The 13,745-nt window shown below is 58.0% G+C and overlaps 1 protein-coding gene across 6 annotated transcripts in view; it reads right to left on the bottom strand.

Annotated features, from left to right (window-relative positions):
- Positions 1-13,745, bottom strand: part of TMPRSS6 (transmembrane serine protease 6) — a 50,314-nt gene that overhangs the window by 16,187 nt on the left and 20,382 nt on the right. For 3 of the 6 annotated variants that reach the window (XM_084955403.1, XM_084955401.1, XM_005663807.4), the window contains exons 3-10: positions 12,309-12,442; positions 11,006-11,073; positions 10,010-10,200; positions 9,730-9,771; positions 6,065-6,269; positions 2,721-2,857; positions 1,180-1,292; positions 788-897 (exon numbers count right to left, since the gene is read on the bottom strand). In XM_084955403.1, coding sequence (XP_084811529.1) covers positions 788-897; positions 1,180-1,292; positions 2,721-2,857; positions 6,065-6,269; positions 9,730-9,771; positions 10,010-10,200; positions 11,006-11,073; positions 12,309-12,442 — 1,000 coding nt within the window. The remainder of the gene's footprint in view (positions 1-787; positions 898-1,179; positions 1,293-2,720; positions 2,858-6,064; positions 6,270-9,729; positions 9,772-10,009; positions 10,201-11,005; positions 11,074-12,308; positions 12,443-13,745) is intronic. The other 3 variants (XM_084955404.1, XM_084955402.1, XM_021091527.2) reach the window with 1 other exon arrangement.

The raw sequence follows: 13,745 nt of genomic DNA, 5'->3' as shown, positions 1-13,745 counted from the left end.
CCCCTCCCATTATAAAAATGCCAGCCTCTGAGTGCCCTGATTCTCCCCTCTCCCCAGACCTGCACTGTCTCGGTTCCTCACCTCCCTGCCCACTCTGCCCCTTTGCAGCTGTCAGGACCACCAGGTTGCCAGCCCTGGTGGGCATTTCCCAGTTCTTATCCTACTGCTCAAGCTGCAGGCACACTGATCAGAGGATGGCTTGTCCCCGCTGTGTCCTGCCCACCTCCCCAAGGGACAGGAACTTCCTCAGGAACTTTGTCACAAGGGGGGCCAGGGGCAGGGCAGGTAGCAGGGCTAGTGCCCACAGGGGACACAGGGGGATTCAGGGTTTCTCTGGGCAGTGGCCAGATTAGCAAGAGCAGCGTTGACCCTGGCTGGGCAGCTTTCCAGCCCAGAAGCTGCTTGCTTTTGGGCAAGAGAAGGGAGCAGGATAATGGAAGGGGTGCCTCCAATTGCACTTGGATGGGCTTAGGGAAAGGCACCCTAGCGCCGCTGAGTTCTGTGGTTCTGCATTATCTCATTTAAGGATTTGGAGTGCCAGACAGTGGGGTGACAGTGCCCATGGAAACGAAACCATTTTCCTCTCGCTAGGATCAGCATGCAAGGTGACTGAGGACAAATGTGTGTCTGAGACCCCTGGGTGGTGGCTGGGGGAGGAATGGGGTCAAGGGCCAAGCAACTGTCCTGGCCTTTGCTCTCGTCCTATGCGCCCCCTCCGAGGTCCCAGACTCGGGCTCCCAAGGGGGGTTACCTATGGGGAAAGGAAGGGGGTTCCAGGGTTGGGTACCTCCGGTTCTGGATGGTCCACTGGCCCTGGGTGCAGGGCATGTCATATTTCTGCCTCCGAAGCGCGTAGGCGTCAAACCAGAGGGCCAAGCCATAGTCCAGGGAGGGCACCTGGGACAGAGGAGCTGGTCAGCAGGTGGCCCCACTTCCCTGGACAACAAAAGGAGAAGGAGGCCTGCCGAACACAGAGTACTGGCTAGGGCTGAGGTTTGTTAGTCACTCAACAAACGGGCATCACCATGGCTAAGAGAGCCATCCCCCCAACCAACCTCAGAGGGATTGGCACCCAGAGCCAACAGATGGTGCTTCAGCAGAGGCAGGTCAGTGCTCCCCTCCCAGCCGGGGTCTCTGGAGGTCTACAGGGTGCTCCGGGCAGAGGGTAGGCGGGCTCACCGTGAAGTGCCAGGAGCAGTGGGTGCTGGGTGAGTAGTAGCTGGGGAAGTATGGTGTGCTGAGGATGCCCTGTGGCTCCAGCCGGTCCTCCAGGGTCAGGTTCACCTCGCAGGCTGAACCCAGAAAGCAGAAGTTATACGGGGTCGCTCAGCCGCACCCCATGGCACTTCCCAACAGGTGCAGGGTGGGGCAGCTGAAACCCCACCACCCCTACTCCCACTAAATGGTAGAGCCTAATGGTTGAGTGTGAACATGTGACCTTGGGCCTCAGTTTCCCCATCTGTGAAATGGAGACCAGAACGGTACCTACTTCATAGGGTCGCTGAGTGGCATGAACAGGCATGGCATGCACTAGGTGCTCCCTAAGTGTTTGCCACGGACAACAGCTGTGCGGCCCCTGACCTCTTACTGAATATGTTCACTGCTGTGCCAGGCTCACAGTTACGGAAGTTGGGGGAGAGGGAATTGTTCCCCATTTCAAAGGTGAGGTTCAGAGAAGATGTGTGATTTGGCTGAGGTCACACAGTGAGAGGGCAGGGAATGGGGAGCAGGTGTGTCCCCAGCTGGCCCACCACCTTCGATGGAGTCAGGGTTCTAAAGCCCTCCATTCCCCTCCTCCTGGAGCTACATCAGAGATGCCTGGGAGAACGGGCCGGCTCTAGCAACTTCTCAGCCCCAGGGACTCCCAGAGGGTCACCCGTGGACCCGGGGCACTACCAGGAGACCAGTGGGGTGGACACCAAGAGAAGGAGGGGGAGTAGGCAGGAAGAGGAGACTGGTGGCAGAGGCAGGGGTGGCGGCAGCTTGCACGCCGGCTCCGGTTCGTAACCTCCCTTCCACTGAGCCTAGGAAACGGCACAGTTCGCTTTGCTGCCCAGAGGCTGCTGCTCTCTGCCCAAGGACAACCAGCCAGTGGGTGTGAGGCGGGGGTGCTCTTCCAGAGAAAGGGGGTGGGAGAGGGGAATCGGGAAGCAGAGGAGGGTGGGGGAGGCTCAGTGGGGCAGCCTGGGGATCCTTTCCCATGACATGCAGTGAATCACCCACCCCTGAGCATCCTATGCCATCTCCAGGGAGAACTGCGCGGCGGACCTTTGGCATGAGAGGAACCCCAGCCTCCAGACTCGGCCAGGGTGGATGCAGAGGGAAGATGGGCAGGGGAGGGGGTGTGGAGAGGAGGCACGGAGAAGAATGGGGGCGAGAATGAGAGAGGAGAGGAGGGAGGACCAACAGTAAACTCTGGAACGAGAGAGTCAACAACAGGGCAGGAGGGACCATGAGGGGGAGGTGAGGGGGGAGGGAAGGGCGGGAGAGGGGATGAGGTCAGAGTGAAGAAATTAGGGGCAGTGGAGCAAGAATGGGGGGGGGGAACTGGGGTGGGAGGTGGGGGTGGGGAACAGAGAACAGAGGTGTTTCCAGAACCTTCCCTGCCCCGCCCCATCCCATCCCCGACCAGAACAAAGAAGGTGAAGGCAAGTCGGAGGAGCAGCCCAGCCTTCTGCCCTGAGCCCTTCCCATCCCCTAGGGGCCCCTGGCCGCCTCACCCTGGAAGTCCACGGGCTGCACGGAGAGCACGAAGGGGTCACAGTAGCTGTACAGGCCCTTCTTCCAGACCACGGCCATGACGGCGCCCGACGCCAGGACCTCCAGCACAGGCTCCTGGCGACTGCAGCCATAGACCCTGGTGAGACAGAGAAAGGTGGCGGGGGGCGGGGCCTGGGAAGGTCCCCCGGGAGGGCAGAGGGCTGCTGGGAGGAGCAGAGGAGGACAGACTGGAAGCCTGTCCATCCGGGGCTTTGGCCAGCCCGCTGTGTGTCCTTAGGCAGGACTCTGACCCTCTCTGGACTGACTGGACACCCTGTAAGGGTCAGGCCACCTCCCCAGGGGAGAGAGGCCAGAAGGGGGGTAGAGCTTATGATTTAACTCCGACGGCTGACTCCCAGTCCCACAGCACCCCTCCACCCCCTCGGAATCCCCAGGACCCCTGAGTGCCCAGCAGGGAGATTGGCACAGATGGGCACCTCTGGCGGCTACAGCCTCCAGCTGCCACCCCTGACCTTGGCCTTGTTCTGGGCTGGAACAGAGAGGACAGGTGTGCGGTCTGGGCCGTGGGGCAGGGGGCACCGAAGAGACAACATTATCTTAGAATTCTAGACCCTTAGAGGAAGGTCAGCCTTGAAAAGGCTCTTCGGAGATTGTCAAGGTCACTGCTTGGTTTCCAGATGGGGACACAGGCTCCTGAACATGCTGGGGCCCCGCTCTGTCCACAGCGGAGACAGGCCTGTGACCCTGCCTGGTGACCCCCGCTCCATCCGTGCCCCGGCTCCGCCCATTTCAGAAGGGGGCTCCCGGCTTCTGCCTCACTCCTTGCCAACCTCTGTCAAACTTCCTCTTGTCTCCCACAGAATCCTCTGGAGCCCTTGCTGATGGGCAGACCAATTCCCAGGAAGTTAATAACTGTGCCTCCCCCAGAAGGGCTGCAGCAACATCCAACGTGGAGGTACTGCCTGCCTGCCCGCCCTGGGCCGCGTGGACTTGACTGGTGGGAGTGGCCGTGATGGGGGCACTGCAGGCACCCAGGCGAGGGTGGGGAATCCAAGCACAGCCTCAGAAATGCCGCCTGCAGCAGCCCTGGCAGCCCTGCCGCTGGTGAGAGAACAGTCAGCGCTGCCAGGAGTGTCCCTAGCAGGGTCCTGCCAGGAGTGTCCCCAGGGGTGCTGGGAAAGGCCATTTCTCCTGGCCTCTGCCCACCCAGGCACTGGTCCCCGCTTTCTCAACCTCCTGCTTTGGCCACGGGGGACCTGTGGTCACTGCCAGTGCACACCGTCCCCCCACCTCTCTGCTACTCTCTCCTCTGCCTCTGGGGGCTCCTCCCCTCCAGAAGGTGGGAGGTAAGATGTTAGGGTTAAGAGGGACCTGATGTCACCTTTTTTTTTTTTTTAGGGCTGCACCTGAGGCGTTTGGAAGTTCCCAGGCTAAGGGTTGAACTGGAGCTGCAGCTGCCAGCCTACGCCACAGCCACAGCCAGGCCAGATCCGAGCCGCAACTGTGACCTACACTGCAGCTCACTGCAAGGTGCGATCCTTAACCCACTGAGCGAGGCCGGGGATCACACCTGGCTCCTCGTGGATACTTGTCAGGTTCTTAACCGGCTGAGCCACAGCGGGAACTCCCCAAGGTCACCTTAAATGGTCGCTTTTAATGTTGGAAACTTTTTTTACTTACCTAGCAGCTGAGCCCTGGCTGTAACTAAAACAAGGTGAAAGTGTGGAGGCTTCCCCCGCTCCGACCCCGACTCTGTCTCCCCATCACCACTAAGGTGCCCCCGCGTGGTCTGGGGTGCGTTGGAGGACACCTCGGTCTTGTCTGACCCATCCTTTTACAGCTTCTCCGAGGGTCTGAGAGGGAGTAAGCAGGCTGGTGCCACAGGGAGTGGGGAGAGAGCTCAGCCGGCCACAGCAGGCTGAGGAGGGGTGGAGCCTGGGAGAAGCCCAGGGAAAGCCCTGAAGCGTCCCCGCTCTGATCAGGCCTGGAAATCAGATGGTGTCTGGCTTCTCTGAGCTTCCCAGAGCCCTCCAGGAACCCAGCCCACGCACACCCCAGACTGAGGTCACCACTTGGCAGGGCGGGGTGGGGCTGCAGAGGAGGGCGCAGCCTCACAGCTCAGAGACTCAGAGAGGCCCTGTGGAAGGGGGCCCGGGAGAACGTGGCCCAGCGCATCCTCCAGCACAGCCCTTGATCTGAACTTGCGGGTCCCAGCCCCACGCAGCCGGGAAGCCGGCCCAAGCAAGACAGGGGAGGCAGCAGCCTCGTGCCCCAGTGCTTCCCCCACCTCCTACAGAACCCTGTAGATCCACGGCACTCCACCCCCACCCTGCAGGAAGGTGATCAGGCTCCTGGAGGCCAAGGTCATTTCCAGCCCCTTCAAGGTCTCCCCTCCACCCACCCCCTGCCCACCTCCTGCATTCCACGCCTTATCCTAAAGTCCTGCTCCTCTGCTCAAGAATTTCCCGTTCGTTCCTCGCTGACCAAGTGTGAACATTCAGACTGCCCTTGGCATTCCATGCCCTTTATGACCCAGCCCCAGCTAGACTCTAGATGATGAGGGATAGTGGATGGCATGGGATGTTTAACGGGTATGCTTAATGTACAGTGATACTGATGCTTACTATGTGTGAGGATCTTGGCACAGAGGGACTGATGAAAATTCCCACCATAACCCGGCAAGGTAAGCGTGGTTGTGCACCTCTTTTACAGGTGAGGAAACTGAGGCTCAGAGAGGCAAAGTAACTTGCCTTAGGGCACACAGCTAGGAAGTAGCAGAGTGGGGCCGGAAGTCTGGGGCTGCCAGATTCTGAAGCATTCTAGCAAGATCATGTCACCTCCCAGAGCTGACTTTTTTTTCTTTTAGGGCCGCACACGTGACACATGGATGTTCCCAGGCTAGGGGCTGAATCGGAGCTGCAGCTGCCAGCCGCAGTCCCTACAGCAACGTGGGATCCGAGCTGCTTCTGTGGTCTACAGCACAGCTCACAGCAACGTTGGATCCTTAACCCACTGAGTGAGGCCAGGGACCGAACCTGAGTTCTCGTGGATACTAGTTGGGTTCATTACCACTGAGCCACAAAGGGAACTCCCAGTGCAACTGTTTTGTTACGAATAGGGAAACTGAGGCGGGGGGAGGAGGAGGGGTTGCCCACGGTACAGTCTCCCCTCGCCACCCCCTTCTGGGCTAGCCTCCCTGTCCCCAGGTACCAACTGCGGGGGCCAGCGTCACACAGCCCCTTGTCTCAGAATCTGGGGGTGGTTTTGACCCCACCCCTCCATCCCCTTCCCATTCCCAGCACCCCCCCTGCCCGCCCCCCGCCCCGCCTTCCCAGGGACTCACGAGGTGATGAGCCTCCCCTCGAGGGGCCCCGCCACGTCGTACATGGCCAGCCGGTCCCGGCAGTCCGCCAGCGTCCACTCGAGCCGGAGTTTGAGCATGAGGTCCTCGGGGCCCTGCAGGTGCCACAGGCAGCTGGAGGCCAGGTGGTCGGGTCCCTTCAGCCGGAGGACCTGGCCCTGGCCCACGTAGCTATAGCGGTAGCAGCCTGGAGTGGGGGAGAGGGACAGGCCCCCTGACTCCTGTTAGCTGGGAGGAGAGACCTGGGGTGGGGCCAGCCCCGTCAGGTCCTCACCCGGGCAGGGCTGGGGGCGGGAGAGCCGCTGGTGGGGCTCAGCCCCGAGGTGCTCAGTCCCATCTTTCTGTCCCGCTGCTGCTCCCATCTTCAGCCTCCTCACCCACTCACTCGTTCACCGGCTCATGCATTCCTTCCCCTGCTGCACTTGGCGAGTACCAGAGCAAGGCTCTGTCGCTGCCCGGGAGCAACAAACATCGGGGACAGATACAGATGCAGGCAGGACAGTGACGGCTGCCGGCTGAGCGGGCAGGGGACTCCAAGGCAGGAGGGCCAGTTGGAGGAGGGAGGCAGGGCTCAGATCACGCCAGGAAATGAGCCTTTTCCTCCTGTGGCCACGGGAGCCATGGAAGGTTAGGTGGGGCTGGAATCATAGACTCCTCTGGCTGCTGGGAGCAAGGCTGGGGAGGCCGGGAGACTGGGGACTAGTTCGGGGGTTGGGAGGTGCCCAGCAGTAAGAGGAGCAGCTGAGGGTTTCATTGCAGGTGAAGAGAAGGGGGTATGTTCCAGGAGGGCTGGGAGGCCGCCCAGGCGGAGGAAGCGAGTGATAACCAAACCACGAGAATAAACAGATGGCACTTAGCCAGCGCTTTGATGCCTGCAGGGAGCTGAGCTCAGGGCCATGCACCTACCATCTCATTTAATGGCTCCATGAAATAGTTTTTTGGGGGGTTGGGGCTTGTTTTTTTTACGTGTGTCTTTTATTTTTATTTTATTTTATTATTGTTATTATTTTGGTGTGCTTCCCGGGAATCAAATGTGTTTCTTTTATTTTTGAGGGCTATACCCACGGCATATGGAAGTTCCCAGGCCAGGGGTCCCATTAAAGCCACAGCCACAGCAACGCCAGATCTGAGCCTCATCCTCGACCTATGCCACAGCTTGGCAACGGCAGATCCTTAACCCACTGAACAAGGCCAGGGATTGTACCCACAACCCCATGGATACTAGTCAGGTTCTTAACCCACTGAGCTACAATGAGAACTCCCGAGAGCTCCATGAAATAGTTTCATTGTTCCCATTTTACAGACCTGGGCCAGAAAACATAGATTCCTCTAATCTCCACCTAGTCTTTCCTGGGGCCCAGTTTTGTCCTCTGTAATATGGGGGCAATGACAATTCTAGCCTGGTTGTCCCAGAGTTTAGGGAGGGTGCATGTCCGAGTTCTCAGCATAGTGCCTTGCACACAGCAGGTGCTCAGTATGCACAGTGACAGTTCTTCTTTAGGTGGATGTGCGGGGAGGGAGAAGGTGGAGCTGGGGAGAAAGTCCTGTGACTTGTCACCATTTTCACCTATACCACCCACCCACCCATCCATCCATCCATTCACTCAGCATTGTTATTGGGCACCTACTCCGTGCTTGATGTAGGCTCCAGGGACCAGCAGAAGTCCCCGGGCCATAAGGGTGTCATTTAAACCTCACCAGGAGCCTGTGAAGCAGGGAGGTTGGGTGCTCTGCCAGGAAGCACTAGGGGTGCGGGAGTGAGCCCCAGATGTGGGAGACAGCCTGGTATGTGGGGCGTCCACACTCTGCCTTATCATCCTGGCTCCACCTCTCATCCACTGTGTGACTCTGGGTCAGTATCTCAGCCACTCTGAGTTCTGGGAGTTCCCACTGTGGCTGGGAGTTCCCACTGTGGCTCAGTGGTAATGAACCAGACTAGTATCTGGGAGGACGTGTGTTCGATCCCTGGCCTTGCTCAGTGGGTTAAAGATCCAATGTTTCCATGAGCTGTGGCTCAGGTCTGGCGTGGTTGTGGCCATGGTGTAGGCTGGCAGCTACAGCTCTAATTTGACCCCTAGCCTGGGAACCTCCATGTGCCATAGGTGTGGCCCTAAAAAGGAAAGGAAGGAAGGAAGGAAGGAGGAAAAAAGGAGGAAAGGCCTTTGGGGAGGCTGGGAGAAAGTACACGACCTTGTGTGTTCTCCCCTGGCCTTTGCTCCTGCTCGTCCCTCTGCCCAGAGTGCCCGCTCCCCTGCAGGACCTGACCGATTCCTACCTGTCCTCCTGTCCTGAGTCTGTTGCCTCCTCCTCCATGAAGGCTTCAGGGACCCCTGGTCAGGAGCAACTCCTTCCTCCCTCCAGAGGCCATCCCTTGCTCTGCTTTGGATCTCGGCCCCTGGGGATCCATCTCTGTCCCCAGGGCAGAATGATTCCCTTTCTGCATTGCCTCCGGGATCTCTCTTCTAACCCTGGCACTTGATGTTGTGAGAATCTGTTTATGTGTCTGTCTCCCTCTTGGGGCTTGGAGCTCCTCTGAGGGCAGGGGTGAGGACAAGGTCAGGTGGTGTCACCAGAGCAGGTATGGGGCCTGGCATGGACAGGATGCTCCAAAAGCCTGTTTAAAGGCTTTAAGGAAGTTCCTGTTGTGGCTCAGTGGAAACAAACCTGATTAATATCCACGAGGATGCTGGCTCGAACCTTGGCCTCGCTCAGTGGGTTAAGGATCCTGCGTTGCTGTGAGCTGTGGTGTAGGTCTTAGATGCAGCTTGGGTCAGGCATTGCAGAGGCTGTGGCGTAGGCCGGCAGCTGCAGCTCTCATTCAACCCCTAGCCTGGGAACTTCCATATACAGCAGGTGTGGCCTTATAAAGCCAAAAGAAAAAAAAAAAGAAACTTCTAGGTGGTCTAGGAAGAATCTGAGAACGTAGGAGCTCATGCTCAGAGTCACAAGGTACAGTAGCACAGGTGGTGCACTGCACAACTCCAGGCGTCTCCAGTCACAGAGACTACAACATGGGTATCACTCCCTGGCATTGTGCAGCACAGGGGTCCTGCTGGTGCTTTACTTCCCAGGGCTTAGCAGGAATACTGTGAGCCTCTTGGAGAAAAGCAAGACTCTAGCGACAGGGCACAGGGGCACAGGGGAGGGCTGTGAGGAGAGCCCAGGTTAGCCTGGCTGGCTGAGAAAGGAAAGGAAAAGGTGGAGGGAGTATCCTTGAGAGTGACAGAAATATCTCCAAAGAGTAAGTTTTAAAGCCAAAGCACACCTCCAGTTAGCAAGATTATTTTCTACCGTCAGTGGAAACGGTGGATCATGGGCAAATGGAATTCTACGATAGAAAAGCAGGGTCATGTTTATGTGCAACTAAATCTGCTACTCGCTCTCGCACCCCACACATGCAGCACGTCCACACTTCTGTACAAGATACACACGTGTTCACACCGGTGCAACACCTCCTCTCCTCCCCCCAGAGGTGCCCAGCCTTGTTCAAACCCATCACCAAGTCCACCATGGCACCGCCTGGGTGCCCCAGGCCACTCCCCTCTGCACCCACCATGAAAGCCATGTGGACCCCCGACACTCGACCAAACCAAGAAAAACACCAACTCAAAGGAAAGTGGAGAGTTTGAAACACCAAAGTCGCCTACCCAGCGTGGAATTCAGTGCAACTATGTCTTTCACGCTGGCTTCTGTTAAAAGGAAAGGAACAATCAAATAAAGAGATAAAAAATAAATAGAAACACAAAAGGAAAATCAAAATAGAAGAGGCCATCAGAGCCAGCCTGACTGAGCTCTACCCTGACCGCCCGTCCTCCCCGGGGGCCGCCCCTCGGTCCTGGCTCTTGGCCACCTGGGTGGGGGCCCATCCCTGAAAGCGCCCCAGCCCTGGCGGCAGCCTTCCCAGGCCTCCCCCGCCCCGGTACTGACCCAGGATCACCAGGCCCTCGGGGTCCACCTCATACTCGGCCCTGTAGGCGGCAGCAGCAGGGGCCGAGCTGTTGGCCGTGGACAGCAGCGCCTCCACCAGCAGGGCCCGCACCACGTCGGGGCTCAGCATCAGCCGGCGGTGCTCAGGGATTTGGAGGATGAACCAGAAGAAGCAGGTGAGCGGTCCCTCCCTGAGGTGGGCAGAATGGAGAGGGGCTGGGGAGGGAGTGTGGCGTCTGGGCCCCAGTGAGCACTTACTACCTCTCAGGCATCGGAAAGCCCGTGGGAAGCTTTGAGGGAGGTGCTCTCAGCATCCCCATTCGACCGACAGGTGAGGGAACTGAGCCACAAGTGGTTAGGCCGTGTGCCAAGGAACCTGTCGTAAGCGGTGGAACCAGACCTGCACGGGACAGCCGGGTCATCCCAGGACCGCTTCTCCATGGTCTCACCCGATGCCAGCAGGCCTTTGCTAAGGATGCCATGGCTACTGTTCAGGGTAGTCCCTACCAGGCCGTTGTGCCCATTCTACAGATGAGGAAACCAAACTTGGTGAAGGGAGGTCACACACGGGAAGCCAAGTTGCCTCTCTGTGGCTCAGTTTCCCCATGTTGTTTATTATTATTATTATCATTCTGCTTTTTAGGGCCACCCCCACGGCGTATGGACGTTCCCAGGCTAGGGGTCGAATCAGAGCTGCAGCTGCCAGCCTACACCACAGCCGCAGCCACAGCCACACAGGATCCGAGCCGCATCTGTGACCTACACCTCAACTCACAGCAAAGCTGGTTCCTTAACCCAACTGAGCGAGGCCAGGGATCAAACCCCCATCCTCATGGATACTACTAGGGTTCGTAAACGACTGAGCCACAACGGGAACTGCAGTTTCCCGTTTTTAAAACATGAAGTCATTGCATCGGAAGCCTCCAGTGTCCTCTCCTATTCTTGGAGCCTAAGATTCTAGCAGGGGCCTGTTGGGGGGCCGTGGGAAGGACTCACCCAAAGGAGTAGACAGAGCTGGAGTTGTAGTAAGTACCCAGACGGGTGCTGGCAATGAGCTCCTTGAGCTAAAAGGGGGAGAAACAGTCAGAGCCCCCTCCCCCGCCCACTGTGCCCCTCCTGCCTTGGGATGCCCGTTGCCTCCTCTCAGCAGCCCTGCTTGACAGAGGAGCCCACGGGGTAGAAAGGCTTGCCTGTGGTCACATGGTGGGCAGTGGCCACGCCAGGAAACAAAACTCGTTGCATCTTTTTGTCCCTCCCCCTACCCCCAAGCACTGCCCCCGCCCCCACCAGCTCCGACCTTGACCAGAAGGCACCAAGAGCCTCTCCCCCTCATCAAAAGTCACTCTTTGACTCTGAGAGGCCCCACTGGGCTCCTTGGTCTTTTCCTGGGTCCCCTCCTGGGTCCCCTCCTGAGCCTGAGCCACCAACTGGGAGCTCAGCCGGTTGGTCTTTGCACATTCAGTGTTGGTGCTGCCAGCTGGGAGGGATGGCAGGACGGTGGCTTCTTAAGGCACTCTGAACGGTAGAGATACAACAGCCACACTCTCTCCTCTCTCGCTTCAACCCCACGGCAGCCGTGCAGACAAGCACTGCTGTTGTTACCCGACTCGACAGAGAAGGAAAGATAGCCTTGACTGGGTCCCCAGAAGCAGGTCCTAATCCGGGACATGAGGCAAGTGGTTCATTTGGAGGTGATTCTGAGGATGATGCAGGTGGGGAAGAGAAACAGGGCCATGCAGGTGCCAGAGGGGTTGGGGGCAGCTATGGGCAGTGGCGGCACAGGGCAACGGGGAGCTCTCAGAGGGGCGGGGCATCCTCAGAACCGCCCTCTCCAGGGACCAAGGGAGCTGGGCTATTTATCCACCCTCTCCATCTCTCCTGCCTGAGGGTTGCTGCTGGGAATAACTTCTCAGCACTTTCCATCTGCCCTGCTGGTCAGGGCAGGGTCCTGAGCCTGAGAGTGGTGGGGGCTCACAGCAGGAGACCACCCCCAGTGCCCTAAGCCATGGCCTTCCGGGAGGAGAGGGGGTGTGGCTGGGTTCTGGCAGCACCCCCTAACTTTCTGAAGGTCATGATCCTGCTACGGGGCACAGTCAGGATTGGTCCGAGTACATCTGACCCCAGAGTCTACTAACTTCCCCGCCGCCTTACACCACCTCCCTTTCTTCATGCCTAGAGCACGCCTCTGCCCCCATGGGTGCTCTGCATGGACCAATCAACTGGCTTGACACGATCAGGCCCCTCCCCTCTCTCTTCTTGCCCCACCATCCTTCCCTCCCATCCCCGCAGTCCTTCCTACCATCTTCTGGGCTTTGGCGGTTTCACTGCGGAAGGCACTGGACTCGCGACGGGCAAGGTCCTGGGAGAAGTGGCGATTGAGCACGCGGAGGCTGCCTGAGTACACCTGGCTGACTGTCACCTCCGCCTTGTATCCTGCCCAGGAAGAAACCAGCAATGGTAACCAAGGGAGCAGGTGGGAAAGGCTCCTGTGTCCCCCACACCTTTCCCTACCACCCCAAACCTTTGGCTCAGCCTCCAGCATCTTGGACCTCCCAGGAGCCACCATCTTGTCACTGTCATTCAGGGTTTAAGTAGTGACAAACTGGCCCCACAACACCAGGAAGGAAAGAGGCCCCCAGACGGCTGGTGTCCCTGTGAGTCCCAGTGAGAAGCTGACACAGTGATCCAGCCAGGACATGGATGACGTGAAGGCCAAGAAAGCCACATGGGTCCAGAAGGTCAAGTTCTTGATTTAGCACCTCTGTGTTGTCTGGAGGCTTGTCCAGGTTGCACCTCCTGAGTGAGTTGCCCGAGTAAACCGAGACAGGTGTGTCTCCCGCACGGAGCTGACACGGGTGGGTAAGACAGACATTCTTCCCATTCACACACAACCTGTAGGATTCATCTTCTTCTGTCTTAAAGGGGAAGCGCAGGTACTAATGAGGGGACATGACAAGGAAGCCCAGCTTGGGCCAGGGTGACCCTCCAACTGAGACAGGAGGAAGGGAGAATAAATTGGGAAGAGGGGATACAGGGAAGTACCTTCAGAGCAGAAAGGAAGAGCAGGTGCAAAGGCCCTGAGACAGAGGCCAAAAGCCAGGGCCAGGGCCCGAAAGCCCATTGGGGTGGAGCCGGCAGATGGGGGAGGGTTCTAAGCAGCGGAGGTAGCAGCAGGGCAGGGTTTTGGTCTTTCCCTGATGAATGAGAGAAACCATGAAAGGTTTCAAATCAGGCGTGATGTCATCAGATTTCCGTTTTGCAAAGATCGTTTTGGCTGATGTGAAGGGAATAGATTCACAGCCCAGGGTTTATACCCCGATTCAGTCATTTATTCAAATATGAGTCTCAGCAAGTATCTCGGCAAACATCTGTTGACAGTCTACTGCGTGTCAGGCCTGGCCTGGAGCACGTGGGCATACACCGGCATGACGATGAACAAAATAATGAAGAAAAAAAAAAAAAAACCCTGCCCTTAAGAGCCTTTAGTCTGGCAAGAAAGATAAGAAACAATCAACTTAAACATATAATATGTTAGCGGTGTAAGTACAGTGGAAATCGGGGGCTGATGTGGGCTGCACCACGGAGGCCAGGGAAGATGGGGATGCTATCAGCCTCCTGGATGTTGATCTATGGAAAGAGCATTCCAGGCAGCAGGACCAGCAGGTGCAAAGGCCCTGAGGCAGGAGTTTGTTTGGCGTGTTTGAGGACGAGGAAAGACTGAGTGAGGGGGAAGCCG

This window comes from Sus scrofa, chromosome 5, assembly GCF_054392235.1.
Source record: "Sus scrofa isolate SSC_HxYL_T2T_F1_AM1 chromosome 5, Sscrofa_HxYL_maternal_Yorkshire_Landrace_v2.0, whole genome shotgun sequence".
In the NCBI taxonomy this organism is placed as follows: Eukaryota; Metazoa; Chordata; class Mammalia; order Artiodactyla; family Suidae; genus Sus; species Sus scrofa.
This window is presented reverse-complemented; position numbering and strand designations above follow the sequence as displayed.